Source organism: Impatiens glandulifera, chromosome 5 (genome assembly GCF_907164915.1).
Source record: "Impatiens glandulifera chromosome 5, dImpGla2.1, whole genome shotgun sequence".
Lineage (NCBI taxonomy): Eukaryota > Viridiplantae > Streptophyta > Magnoliopsida > Ericales > Balsaminaceae > Impatiens > Impatiens glandulifera.
The window spans coordinates 46,620,706-46,636,158 of NC_061866.1; the positions used below are offsets into that span (position 1 = coordinate 46,620,706).

Sequence of the window (15,453 nt, forward strand, 5' to 3'; positions counted from 1 at the left end):
ATATTTTTTCTTAAATTAGAATATCTCTTCTTAAATTAGAAGATTTTTATAATCTATTCCTTAATTAGAATATTCTTTCTATTATTTTCTTAACTAGAATATTCATTAGATTGGGTCGTTACTTCCTTAATTAGAATATTCCTTCTTAATTTAGAATATTTCTTCTAATATTTTTCTTAATTAGAATATCTCTTTTTAAATTAGAAGGTTTTCTAATTCATTCCTTAATTAGAATATCTCTTCTTAACTAGAATATTCTTTAGATTGGTTCTATATAGACAATTGAGTCTCATTTAGGTTAAGAAGATTAGCTAACTGTAAGGCCAAGATGCCTCACAGATTTTAACGACCCTCGACATCCTAACCGTGCTACAAATGAGTCGTAACATGCCGCCCATTAACTGTTTTATTGTGCTTTAAAAAAGAAAAGGCCCAAAGCAACACTAAAACTCTTAATAGGCTAATAAAAAATAATTCTTATATATCTTAATTATAAGAAAGTTTAGATATAAATAATATTCATGTTTTTTTTTTATTATTTGATAACTTGAGTTATCCTATAATTAAATATATTAAATGATTATTTTAAATAAGTAAATTTAATAATGTGAAAATATGTTAAAAATAATATGTTAAAATATAAAATTTATTTTAAAAGTAAAAAAAGAGCCGAATGCTATTATAAAAAAAATATATTAAAAGATCACTTTATCTTTTTAAATTTAAAAAAATTAATGATATATATTATAATAAAATAAAAATATAATTATATCTAAATTAATTATCAAATAAACACAATATATATATATATTATTAACTCATATTTAATGTTATATATAAATTTATTTATTTTTATATTAGAAGTACAACAATTTTTTTATTTTCTTTGATTATAATTCATTTAATTATTTTTTACGAAATTATTTTCAAACATTATCAAATAAAAAAAATATAATTATATCTAAACTAATTATAAAATAAAAAATATGATAAATATATTCATTCGTTAGTCTCTTTTTTATATATATATATATATATTAGGTTAACAAATTATAATTGAAGGTAATAGTTAATAAAATATAATATTTATTTTAATTATTTTTATTTAATATATTAAATTATATATTTTAATACATTAAATTTATTAACTAATATAAGTAATATATAAGGGTATAATAGTTTAGATGTATTAGTTTATATATATATATATATATATATATATATATATATATATATATATTAATTTTAGATATTTTCAACCAACTGAAATATTAAATAATTAAATTTTAGATATTTTTATTTATTAATTTAATTTTTTTATCTCTTGATATTTAAATATTAAGTACTTAGAATTGTATTTAGATCTTAATTTTCAGTTTTATCAAATATAAGCCTTAATTAATAATCTAGTTTAAGGAAGCTTGTTCTTGTTTGGGTTTTGACATTTTGCTTTTTTATCTTATGTTTTGTTTATGCTTCAAATTTGTCTTGTCAACACCTTGAACTATATAAGTTATAAAGATTGAAGGTGGACAGCTATTTCTTTATTGATTGTCAATTTATTTATTTAAAAAAAAAACTTAAGTTAAAATAGTGTCGTACAGTTATGATTGTGCTAACTTTCTAACTTGAAAAGAAAGAAATAGTTGTTGATATAATTAGAGCCGATACTATTTGTTATAACTTTTTTTCTTCTTTAAATTAGGGAAAGACGCGTAAATTTTGAAATTAGATGAAGTTAAATCATTATTTTGGATTTTGTATTCTTTCAAGAAAAAAAAAATAGTTAAAAAAATTAAGAGCTTAACAATATTAAAAATTTGGACCAACTTGTATTATAGTTCAGTTCTCAACTATAATAACTTTAATTATAGGTACCTTAATACTCATTTTGCATGATTCTAGGCAGACAACAATTCAATTGAATCTTATAGCATGGACAACAAATCCAATATCCCATTGTTAAAACTCTAGATAATAAATTCATTTAGATTTGTTTATCATAAATTTAATCTCTTGAAAATCTGTAAGGGGTTTGAAAACTTAATATTTATCCCTCCTTAGATATATTCTTAATGGGACGACTCAACTGCAAACCTACACAACATTTCTCAATATTTCTAATTTAAAAGAAAAAAACGTTAATGTAATATGATATAAATGAGAGTAAATTAAATAATAACGATAAAAGTAATAAAAAAACATTAATGTCTAAAGTTTTACTAAATACACAATAAAATAATAAAAAAATATAATAAAAAAATATTCATCAACGAATAAATATAAAAAGTAATGTTAATTAAAAATGAGTTCACCCCTAACTTATATCAATACTTCCAATTGTAATGAATAATCTTTAAGAGACTTAATTAAGTTATTCTATAATTAATTAACTATTTCAATTGATAGAATCGAATTATAAAAACAAATGGTTATATAAAAAGCAAATGATATCATACAGCCAAAGGATATGAAGTATGCAAGAAATAAATTTAACCTATCAATTCTTAGAAAGTGAGAAATACCAATTAAGAAAAGTATAATCAACAAAATATTCCAAAAACTATCAACTTAGGACTGATTTGAGCCTCTACGTGGATTCCAATGAAAAAGTTTAAAAAATATACAAAAGTTTTTCATAATAGAATTTTCCTTAAATTAGTAGTTTATTTTAATATTTACTATGTTTAGTTTTAGCTGACATTTGGATCATTTTCAAATTATTAGCTGACATATTATTAAAAAATCATGTCAATGCAAACAGTAAAGAAAATCCTTCATTAAGATTGAGTTAAATAAATTTGATTCTTTTGGATAACCTTGACATTACTTTATCTATTGGATAAATATATGACTTTCCAATCTTAATATAGCATTAATAAAGCAAATAAACTGAAATGATGTACAAAATAGTGTAACAAATTTTGTGCTGAAAAGTGAAAATCTAACTAAGATTAATAAAAAAAAAATAGATGTCATTCTTTAAAATCAAAATCTAAGTCAGACATTGATCAGAATCTAAAGATCTTAAGAATTCTTTCATCCAAATTAATCTCATCTCAATGTACACATGATAGAAATGAGGTGTTTGGCCAATTGTACTCAGACTAATAATATATATTATATTATTATATTCTATATTAATACATAGTATTCTATATTATAGAATAGACATTAAAGGTTTTCAATCACAATACACAAATTTGAGGGAAACAAGACAGAGAGCAAGACAAAAGCAGGCGTTAGGGGAGGAAAAAAAAGATTTTATTCATTAATTACTTTCACTTCTCTTTCAAGATAGTTCTTAAAGGTTTATGTAATCTTTCTAGTTGTAAACCTTCTTTCGTAAGAAATTTGTATTACCCATTATAGACGATATTATAGTTGATGGTTTAAGCGACCTAAGGGTCCCGTGATTTTTTTACTCTTGTTAAAGAGTTTTCCACACTAAAGCTCATGTCTCTTTTTCTATTAATTGTTTGCTGCTTGGTTGAATGAAGATCGTTAGCTTATAAACAGGGCACTAAAACCAAAAAGAAATTTATTCCGCATTAGGTTCTTTCTATACACAATTACAATATAAACAACTAGAATAGAATAATTGACATTGGCTGAGAAACTATGTATCATTGTTCACAAAAGGCAATCTTTTATAAACAATGCTAAACATTCGTTTATTCGCTCGTTTTATCTATAAAAATTAGGACGGGCTCATCTAATTATTAAAAAATGGGTCAAACTTACGTTTATTCGCTCGTTTTATCTATAAATTTTCTGTTATTTTCTTAAACACAACTCAAATATTTTTAAGCCCACCCCAACTCAAATTTCTGGGTCCGTCCTGGCTTTTGTGTATATTATCATCAATAAAAGGATATTGCTTTCAAGTATCAAAGCATCAATTGCTTAAGCATACGAGACATGTCTCTCATTGATTTAACATATGGAACATGGAAACGAAAGAACCAACTATCGAAAAACAAAAACAATGTATGCTGAAATCGTGTTTGAACTATATATATTCGACCTCTCTCTTTGTATGTTTTTGAATTTTTTGTTTTTCATACATTTTCTTAACTTGTATTTCTCACCCTCTAATATGATGTAGAGAATTGATAAGTTCAATTTCATGTCTTGTATTATAATATTGTTACATACATCACTACAAAGATGAGAGTAATTGATTCGTTAGAATTTGAAGTATTGAGAAAGTATTGAGAATGTGTTGCGTATGATTTCTTGTTCGGTCGATGATCCATACAACGATTACTTTAAGAAGCATCTTGCGAGACATGTGGGTGACAAGAAGATGGAACTAAAAGAGAGATATATGTATTCTGAATATTTAAGGGACTTTCAAGTGATGTTGAATTTAGGATAGACACATCTAAATGAATTTTTTTTATCCTAAAAAAAGTATATTTTGAGAAAAAATTAAAAATTAAAAATTTTGAATTTTGAAAATTAATATTTTTAATTTTTGTATGTAAATTAATTAAAAAATATATATATTCGGCTTAAGTTTAAAAAAAAAAAAACATTTGTTTGAGATAAAGCTTCAAAATTTTAAATTGTGATAGTTTATGACTATAAATCCATTCAAAGCTAAGCTTGGATAAAAACTATTCAAGTTCAAAACTTAAATATCAAATAAGCTATAATATTCTAACCAAACAACGACCAAACCTAAATAAAGCATTTATGATATAGACTTCCAAGCAATTTCATATTGTTCATTAAACACAATTTTTGTATGTTAAAATATGATAGATTATTGAGAAAAGGAATTTGAGTGAGAAATATTTATCCCGGCATCTATCTTTTTTTTCCTTTTCTAAAAAAAAAAAACTTTCATTTCATTAAATGATCAAATTTACATCAAATTTTAATATTAAAAAAGCTCAGTGATTTTACTTATCAAACTTTAAATCAATTTAATCTAGATTAACTAATTAAAACATGTCTAAAACATCATATAACCTATTTAGAATAAAAAAATTTATAAGCCAAACTTTCACCAAAATCTAAAACTTTTGTAATCAAATTGTGTTGATTGTCTATACCTATACACAAAACATGCATTTCTATAACTTTTTCATGCTTAGTAAGAACTTTGTCATACTAACATCTATGTCGCAATATTCTTGAAATTCTACAAACTTAACCATATTAGATCTTAGATGATTAAGAAAAAAAAAAACATTTTCGAAACTTGATCTTCCCATTATTCAAAACTCTAGATCTCAAACGTTTAAAAGCACCCAATTCTGTATTGTGAAATTCTAAAGTTTCATATTTTCTGCAAACTTCTATTTTTTAGATACTTGGAGAGACAGCTAATAGATGTTTATAGATCAATGTTCAACTAATTGCAAAAGTTGCAGGTTATTATTGTCTCTTAATTAGATTTAATTTTAGTTACTGTGCAATTTCTGCATTTAAATTTCAATGTGTTATTATTTTCCCTAGCAAATCAAATTATCACAAGAACTTGTTGAACTTAAAATAGATTTTTTTTTTATTAAAAAAATATTATATGTTGTTAGTTATAGTACATACATTGTACCACATTTACAGAATACATGTAATATTATAGCAGCAGTGATTCTAAGTGGAAAGAGTATCTAAGAGATCAAAACATCATTTATTTAATTAAAAAAACTAATTACAACAATTATTGAAAAGTATATAACTAATTAAAAAATTAAGATCTCCAAAACAGAGCGTTCTTGTACTCAAAGTCATGTTAAAATGGGTTTCTTCTATATCAGATTAATGAAACAAAAACTATATAATAATAAAACAATAGAATGACTGAAACATTACAGAAAATCTATTATGAAATTAAAGTTAATATAGTTTCGACCTCTCTCTTTTGGAAATATTTTGTTGTTCATACATTTTCATAATTTGTATTTCTCACCCTCTAATATGATGTAGATAAATAATAAGTTCAATTTCATGTCTTGCATACTCATATGATTATATACATTACTACGAAGATGTGGGTTGTATATGATTTATTGTTGGGTCGATTATCCCTACAACAACGATTATTTTAAGAAGCATCTCGCAAGACATGTGGGTGGCAAGAAGATGGAACTAAAATAGAGAGATATATTTATGCTGAATATCTAAGTGTCTTTCAAGTGATATTCAATTTATGATAGACACATCTAAATGGATTTTATTATCCTTACTTGCTCGACAAAAGAGTAGGATAGATCACAACATAAACTATGAGAAAAGGGCATGGTTTCATTAACAAACTTCATCAAACACATACCAAGCAAACCATTATTAGATCATCAACTTCATATATAATTTAAGTATATTCAATACATTTTGTCAACAATATAAGAATGCATTAATGTAAATAATTGCGAAGTAAAGTAATTGTCATTTTTAATGTTAAAGCAAAAAAAAATTGAAATGAGTGGTAGTTTATTTAAATACAACCTCAACTTTACAAGATGCCCGGCGCCATCTTGTTACCATATGCTTAATCTTTTTCTGACATTCAAATCGTAAATTACTATCAAATTCGAAACACAAAATCATTTCTTCCAGAACTTTTCCGTTCTGGAGTAAGAACTTTACGAGACTAATATCTTTGTCGCATTCTAAAAAACCCTTCAACTTAACTCTCCTTAAATGATTAAGAAAAGACCTCATTTCTGGAATTTGACTTTTCCAAAATTTATCGTCGCTTGAGTCACTCATCAACTGCAAACGTAAATTCAACTAATTAATTCCAAAACGCACACATAAAAGAAGTAGCCGACACCAAATTTGTGTACAAAAATGATTTAAAATAATAAATAGATAATTGAGTGTGCGAAAACAATACTCACCTGTTGTTTTCTATCGCAAATAATAAGACTCCTATCGCACTTAATAAGTGTGTTTTTTATTATAAGTGTATCAAGATAAGGAGAGTTTTTGAATAGCGTAGCAATTGCTAAAATGTTGTTGTAGCCGTTAAAGCGATAATATTCAATGCAAATGTTGAGTTTTCTTAATCTCTCAAATTTATTTACTAAAATTTGCTTATCATCGTTTCTCGAGAAAATCTGTAAAACAAAAAAAAAACATTAATAGTAATAACAGTTCTAACATCCACATGAAAAGGAAGAAAAGTGTAAAAGTACCTCAATAGATTGAAATTTAAACTTTAAAAACTTAGCATGAGATAGAGCCGTTATCATATTCGACCAACTTTGTATTTGATCTGGTTCTATAAAGTAATTATTGAAGTGAACCTCAGATGGAAATAAACCAATGACTGCCTTCTCTAAGAGATTAAATTTCTCCAAAACAGGGATATGAGTTGAATGCATATCCACCCATTTCAGAACCTTCATTAAAGGAGCAATAATTCTAATCTTAACCGTACCGATATAATCAAAACAATTTTCCACTTTCAATGTCTCTAGCTTTAGTCCATAAATATCCAATTTCTTAAGCTCAAAACAATCTTTCATGACCAAATCTTTCAGCTCACTACATCTCACGTTAAGCTCTTTCAAATCGTAACACGATTCCAGAATCAACTTCTTCAGATATGGAAAGGAAGAGTCTGTGAATATGTCCAACAATGTTGTTCTATTATCATGATGGGTAAACATAAGAAAAGATTGTTGAGATAGGATCATAGTGTGGAGCAATTTGAATTCTCTGTTTTTCAGCATCAATGGTTGGGTAAGCTTAAAGTCTAAACACAAGATATTTAATCTTAAAACTCTCAAAGACTTGTAATTGATGATGTTCGACGGGATATTGACGATTTCTCGGGTCTTCAAATTCACCTCTAGCTCTTCGATATTCATAATATTTGGGTAATTGGTTAGGCAGTTAAAGGCAGTTGAACTTAAAACAAAGGATTTCAACTTGAGGGTTCTGATTGATACGTTGTTGTCACGCAAATTGAAGACATTGTTGATGAAATTTATGTCTTTGGATGAATTCACACTGCTTCTAGTGTGTAACTCCATGGTTGTGAAATCGAGGTCAGGGATGGAGGAAAATAGGCTCTTCCAGCGTTTTGAAAGGATGATAGTTTGGGCGGCGGATTTGATTGGTAAAAAACATAAAATATCGTGGATGATGTGGTCGGGAAGCTCGCTGATTCGATCCTCCTTAATGAGGCATTCACGTTCGTAATCATTAGGGTTCATTTTTTTTTGGAGGATGATGAAACGATTGTGAAGGAGAGTTAGGAAGAAACAAGGATTTATAGCTGCCGCCAACGGGTCAATAATATAACAATAATGATAATATTTCGGCCCAACTATAGTGGTTTCTATCCAAAATAATTTTAAATTTGAATTTTCTCCCAAATATTAGTTCAACTTATTATTATTTTTAATTAATTTGTAATGTTACGTGTTATTATTATTATTTTTTGTTGTGAAATTAAGTATTTTTTTTAGGAGGATAGGAAAGGAACTCAAAAAATGTATTATTCTTTTGATTTATTGTTTTTTTTCTCCTTTTTGTACCGGAGGACGTTTTCTCAATATATGGGTAACATCGATTATATGGAACTAACTGAAAATTTGGAGAAGAGGATAACATGATACTCACTATTTAAAAAATATGAGAATATAAGGAGAATCTATTCATTAATTAACATATGTCAATATTTAAATTTCTCTCACACACAATTAACTCATAAACCCAATTTGAGAATTTAAAGGAGTATATTAAATTATTTTATATATTTTTGTTACTTAAAAACAATATAATAATTTTAAATCATTATCAATTAAATATATATATATATATTAAATTATTATATATATATTTTTATGAGGAAAAACATAATAATTAAAAAAAGAATTATTATATAATATATATTTAATGATATATAATAATGTTATACAGAGAGATGATAGATAATTTATATTAATAATTTTTTTGACGTTTTTTTTTTATTTTTTTATTTTCTTGCTCTCTATTATATATATATATATATATTTAAATTAATAATATTATTATAATATATATTTAATTAATAATAATTTAATTTATAATATTATTATAATATATAATTTTTTAAATTATTATTTTGTTTCTTATAAAATATATATTTTTTTTAATGGTTAATATTATGAGAAATGATCAGGAGTGATAAGAGGAGAGAATTTGAGGGAAGGAATTGGAAGGGAATGATGTATTCTTTCTCTTCTCTCTCTTCACATTTTATCATTTTTCTAACCAGTGATATAGTTCTAACCAACACATCATTCCCTTTTTCATTCTCTCTCTCAAATTCTATTTCTCTATCACTCATCTAATATTATTAATAAAAACATATATAATATTCATATGTCATTAACAAATAATATTAATATGATATATATTTAATTAATAATATTTTTTTAAAATTATTATGTTATTTTACATAACAAATTATATGCATATATATTTAATTAAAGATATAAAATTATTACCTAGGTAAAAAAATTATATGAAATAATTTAATATTTAAAAAAAAATTAATTTATAGTTGAGTTTATGAGTTAATTGTGAGAGATTAATTTAAATAATAATGTATCAAATACTAAGTCAATTCAATCTGTATATACTAGTTTTATTGTTTTTTTAACCAATCAAATTATACCACAATTATTATTTTATATATATTTAACTACCTGCCTACCTGAAAAATTGTGTGAAAATTGATACGAGAAGATTTGAAAAAACTCAAAATAAGAGATTAGGTATTTATTTTTTTATAAAATTTTAAATTAATTCTATAAATAAAAATTAGAATGTGAGTAATAAAATAATGAAATTATGTTAAATTCAAAACTTGAATTATTGATCTAAATATATAGTTTGAATTAACTCATTTGAATTAATTGATTTAAAATATCTTGAAGACCAATTAATAAAATGGTTAATTTTCATTGTAATCCTAATGAGATTATTATTATCAATTTATTAGCAATTTAGAAAAATTATATAACATGTCTTTTGTAACAATCAATGTTAGTGATAAAGATTAATGTTTGATTTTATTTTTTATGACAATTTATTATTTTAACAATATAAATAGTTCTTATATCATATTCTCATATCATCTCAAACCACCACATCATTTTCATTCTAGATTTTCAAGAGTTCTTTCCTTATCTTTGTGAGTATTCTTCAAGTTTTTGAGTCGAATATATGTTTTTCATGGAAAAATAAGAGGAAAGATATCTTATGTAGGGGCATAGTGTAGAGGAATTTTCTCTCTTCATTATCGACTGTTTAATAAGATCGTTGAAGTCACAAAACAAGATATTTAACTTTAAAACCCTACACCCGCAATTGATGATGTTCCACGGGATATCGAAGTAAGGATTGTGTTAGGATCAGGATCGACGATGAAGACGGGGGTCTCACAAAGTTGAACGCTTACACACACTTCGGTTGATTATAACCCTGTTAGAGGTTGATTATCTATTTTCTACTCTACGCAAGCCGTTACAAACTCTTGAACGAAGTTCAAATGCAGAAATGTTTGTTTTGACTTGAAGCAATATAACGAGAGTAAGATAATGCGAGAAAGGGAAACACACAACACGAAAGATGTTTATGGATGTTCGGAGTAAAAGCTCCTACGTCACCCCTTTTTCTCGACCTCGAAAAGAATATTCACTAGAAGATTTGATTGGATACAACACTTATATACAACCCAGTCGAACAACCATGACTTAATTACTGTCTGTTTTCGAACTCCTAGCACACACTCTCTGTTAGAAACGAATTCTATCAACTTACAATGCTAACCACTCACACTGAATAGGTAAAATTGTAATACAAATTTAGTACTCTAACACACTTGAAAGCTAGTGAAACTTTTGGGATCTTGAAAGAGTTGATAGCTTAAGGTTCGTAAGAAGATTCAAAGAGTTATCTCAAAAAGGTGGTGAAGCAGGTTGTCCTTTGTTCTCTTAAGTAGGCAAAATGTCAACGGACATATTTGCTGCTCAACGGCTATATCTGCTTCATAATACATTTATCTTGATTGGTTGAGTTTTCGGAACAGTACCCCAGGGAGGATTCTCTTTGATCTTGTCTGTACTTTGATGATATAAGCAAAGATATTCATTAATGTGATTTCAATCTCCAATGAATATGTATCTCAGAATGTTTGACCTATCTTTGATTCTTTTATCATAGATCTGCTGTTGTAGAGAGATCTTCATCAGTCTTTGCACAAAAAAGGAAACGATTATCTGGGAAGAATAAAGCTGACGCCTGCAAAAGTCAGAAGCATCCTCATATATTACGGAGGTTGGTAAATTGTAGAAAATATGAAAAACTGGAAGCACTTCAACAAAAAGTCAGACGCGTGCTTTTGCAAAATGCCGATTTCCAAAAAGCCGGGCGCGTGCTTTTGCAAAATATCGATTTCCAAAAAGCCGGACGCGTGCTTTTACAAAATGTCGATTTGCCAAAAAGTCGGACGCGTGCTTTTGCAAAATGTCGATTTGCCAAAAAGTCGGACGCGTGCTTTTGCAAAATGTCGATTTGCCAAAAAGTCGGACGCATGCTTTTGCAAAATGCCGATTTGCCAAAAAGCCGAAGGCGTGCTTTTGCAAAATGCCGATTTGCCTAAAAGTTGGACGTGTGCTTTTGCAAAATTCTGATTTGCCTAAAAGTTAGACGCGTACTTTTGCAAAATGTCGATTTGCAAAAAAGCCGGACGCGTGCTTTTGCAAAATGCCAATTTCCAAAAAATTCAGACGCGTGCCTTTACAAAATGTCAATTTGCAAAAAAGCCGAAAACGTGCCTTTGCAAAATGTCAATTTTATAAAATATCGACTTCATAAATAACCGGCTACGTCTTTAAAAAGTCAATCTTATAAAATGCTGACTTCATAAATAACCGGCTACGTCTTCAAAAAGTCGATCTTATAAAATGTCGACTTCATAAATAACTGGCTACGTCTTCAAAAAGTCTATCTTATAAAATGTCGACTTCAGATAATACCGAATAGTGCCAAATTTTGATCAAAGATATTCTTTAACTGCCGAGCATCTTCTCTTTAATCTGCATAGGATTAAGTTAACTCGATTAAGTTTTTATTTAATAATTAATTAGTACTTATACTTAATTAATTATTTTTACTTAACAACTCTTTTTGATTATTTAAAATAAATATTCAAGTGAATTTATAATCGTTGGCTAATTATCTTAAGTTAATTAGCTAATTTATGTGATCTATTTCTTATTAGTTCTTCACTTTCACGTATAGCTCTTCAATATCGTTAATTTGTGGGTATTTGATTAAGAAGTTGAAGGGTCTAGAACTTAATTCAGATGATTTCAATTTTAAAATCATTCAAATGATAATAATAACACAAAAGTTATGCATTTTCCAACATAGACGAAGAAAAGTGAAAAATGACCATCTAAACAAATCGATATTACAAAATAATTATACACGCACCCATCTAACCACATATCAACTTTATGAATAATTTTAAACATATTCTTTTATCAATAATGTCAGAATATGCATTAATGTACCTAATTTGAAATAAAATAATAATTAGTTTTTAGTGTTATAAAAAAAAGAATGAATAGTTTATTGAAATACAAACTTAGCTTTAGAAGATGCCCGAGAACATTTCATTAATGCAGACTTGATAATTTTTCGACGAGCCAATCCTATTTTAGTATCTATCCCGACGCATAAAATCATTTCTTCTAAAACTTTTCCATACTTGAGTAAGAACTTTGCCAGACTGATGTCTTTGTAACATTGTAAAAAGTCATCCAACTTAACCACCCTTATATGATTAAGAAAAGAATTCATTTCCGAAATTTGTTCTTCCCAATATTTATCGTCGGTTGGGTCGTTCATTTGTTGATATAATTTCAACTAATCAATCCCAAAACACATACAAAAAGAAGTATTGCACTACTTTAGATTGATAAATAGATAATTGAGTATGACAGAACAATACTCACCAGCCTCTTGTCCAACTTCATATATGTCTCGATTGTGATGACAAGCGTATCGAGGTAGGGAGAGTAGGGAGAGTTTTTGAAGAGCGTAGCAATCGCTGAAAAGTTGTTGTAACCGTTCAAGTTATAATATTTGATGGAAATTTCGAGTCTTCTTAAACTCTCAAATTTATTTAATGAAGTTTTCATAACATCAGCAAAAGAAACAATAAAATTGAAAACATTCAAATAGTATCAAGAGAATGAAAAGTGTGGAATATTATACTAATTACCTCGATAGTTTCGTATTTAAACTTTAAAAACTTGGCATTAGATAAAGCCGACATCATATTGGACCATCTGCATATATATTCTGGTCCTATTTTGTAATCTTCGTAGAAGTCTAATGGAAATAAACCAATGGAAGCCGAATCCAAGAGACGTGATTTCTCCAAGAATACCGGGGTATGAGTTGAACGAATTTTCTCCCATTTCAGAATCTCCATTTCAGGAGCAATAATTTTAACATTGGTGTCAATATCATTTAAACTATTTTGCACCATCAATCTATTTAACTTTAGTCCATAGATATCCAATTTAATAAGATCATAACATTTCTTTATGACCAAATCTTTCAGCCCACTACATCTCAAGGAAAGCTCTTTCAAACGGTAACACTTTTTCAATTTCAACTCCTTTAGACATGGAAATGAGGAATCAGTGAATATGTGTTTTTCATGGAAAAGTAGGAGGAAAGATATCTTTGTTGGGATGAAGAGAAAAATAAGGAACGAAGGTTACAAAAGGAAATGAAAATATTCTTATTTTGTTGTCATTTCCAATCATCCCATTACAAGGTAAATATATAATAAAAATAAAAATCTTTTTCGTTATCTTAGAACTAAATATTGTAACTTATAACCTCCCAATATTATCCTAATCAATACCATAATTAATTAAAAATATTTATTTTAATTAAAAACATTAATTTCAACACTCCCCCTTAATGTTTTTGTTGGTCATGTCTAACAAATCTCGTAAGTAGACGAATTTGTTTAAAGGAAGTGCTTTAGTGAAGATATCTGCAAGTTGATCTCCAGTCTTTACGTGCTTGATCATTACTTCTTCATCATCCACTGCTTCACGAATGTAGTGATGTTTAAGGTTGATGTGTTTTGTTCGACTATGAAATACCGCATTTTTCGACATAGCAATTGCCGATTTGCTATCGCAAAAGAGAACTGTAGCCATATCTTGTTTCTCCCCCATGTCTTCTAAAATCTTCCTTAGCCAAACCACTTGTTTGGTTGCTTCGTTTGTCGATACGTATTCGGCTTCGGCGGAGGAATGTGCAACTCTCTCTTGCTTTTTCGAGGCCCATGAAAAAATACTTGAACCTAGTGAATAACAATACCCGGATGTACTCTTCATGTCATCCATGCTTCCAGCCCAATCGCTATCACAGAACTCAAACAACTCAATATCTTCACTATCATTTTTTTCAAACATGAGACCATACTCCATAGTCCCTTTAATGTATCGCAACACTCTCTTTGCAACTCCAAGATGAATTTTGCTTGGTCGGTGCATAAACCGAGATAATAAACCCGTAGCATACATGATATCGGGTCTTATAATCGTAAGGTACAACAAACTCCCAACCAGACTTCTATATTGTACCGCATCAGCATCACCACTACCATCATCTTTCACCAACTTCTCATTTACTACCAATGGAGTCATCACGGGATTACAATTCTCCATTTTAAATTTTGAATGAATGCTTTGGGCATACTTATTTTGACAAATAAATACACCTCCATCATTTTGATCAATCTCAATACCCAAGAAATAATGTAACAAACCTAAATCATTCATCTCATATTTCTTCATCATATCAGTTTTGAACTCATTAATCATGTTTTCATCATTTCCAGTAAAAATCAAGTCATCAACATAAAGAGAGACTATGAGCATACCGGATTCACCATGCTTGATGTAGAGTGTCGGCTCGCTAGGACTCCTAAAAAATCCTCCTTTAGAGAAATACTCATCGATATTTCCATACCAAGCACGAGGTGCTTGCTTCAATCCGTACAACGCTTTCTTCAACTTGTATACTTTTTCTTCTTCTCCTTCAATATTGAAGCCTTGTGGTTGTACCACATACACCTCTTCTTTCAATACTCCATTCAAGAATGCAGATTTCACATCAAGTTGGTAAAGCTTCCATCCTTTGTGAGCGGCTAATGCAATCAACATCCTTATCGTTTCGTGTCTCGCAACCGGTGCAAATGTCTCATGATAGTCGACTCCAGGTTGTTGAGAATACCCTTTTGCCACCAATCTTGCCTTGCATTTTTTAACCGAACCATCAGGACTCATTTTCGTCTTGTAAATCCACTTCAACCCAATCACATCTTTTTCTTTCGGCTTCTCTACTAACTCCCAAGTTTCATTTTTTTCGATCATGTTGATTTCTTCTTCCATTGCTTTCACCCAA

At 27.9% G+C, this 15,453-nt stretch overlaps 1 protein-coding gene across 1 annotated transcript; it reads right to left on the minus strand.

The window, feature by feature from the left end:
* Positions 1-6,444: 6,444 nt before the first annotated feature.
* LOC124939516 (putative F-box/FBD/LRR-repeat protein At4g03220) lies at positions 6,445-8,177 on the minus strand. Its single transcript, XM_047479982.1, has 3 exons — positions 7,152-8,177; positions 6,855-7,073; positions 6,445-6,726 (listed from the first exon to the last, which is right to left on the minus strand). Exons 1-3 carry the CDS (start codon positions 8,175-8,177, stop codon positions 6,445-6,447), a joined length of 1,527 nt encoding a protein of 508 aa, XP_047335938.1.
* Positions 8,178-15,453: the final 7,276 nt, after the last annotated feature.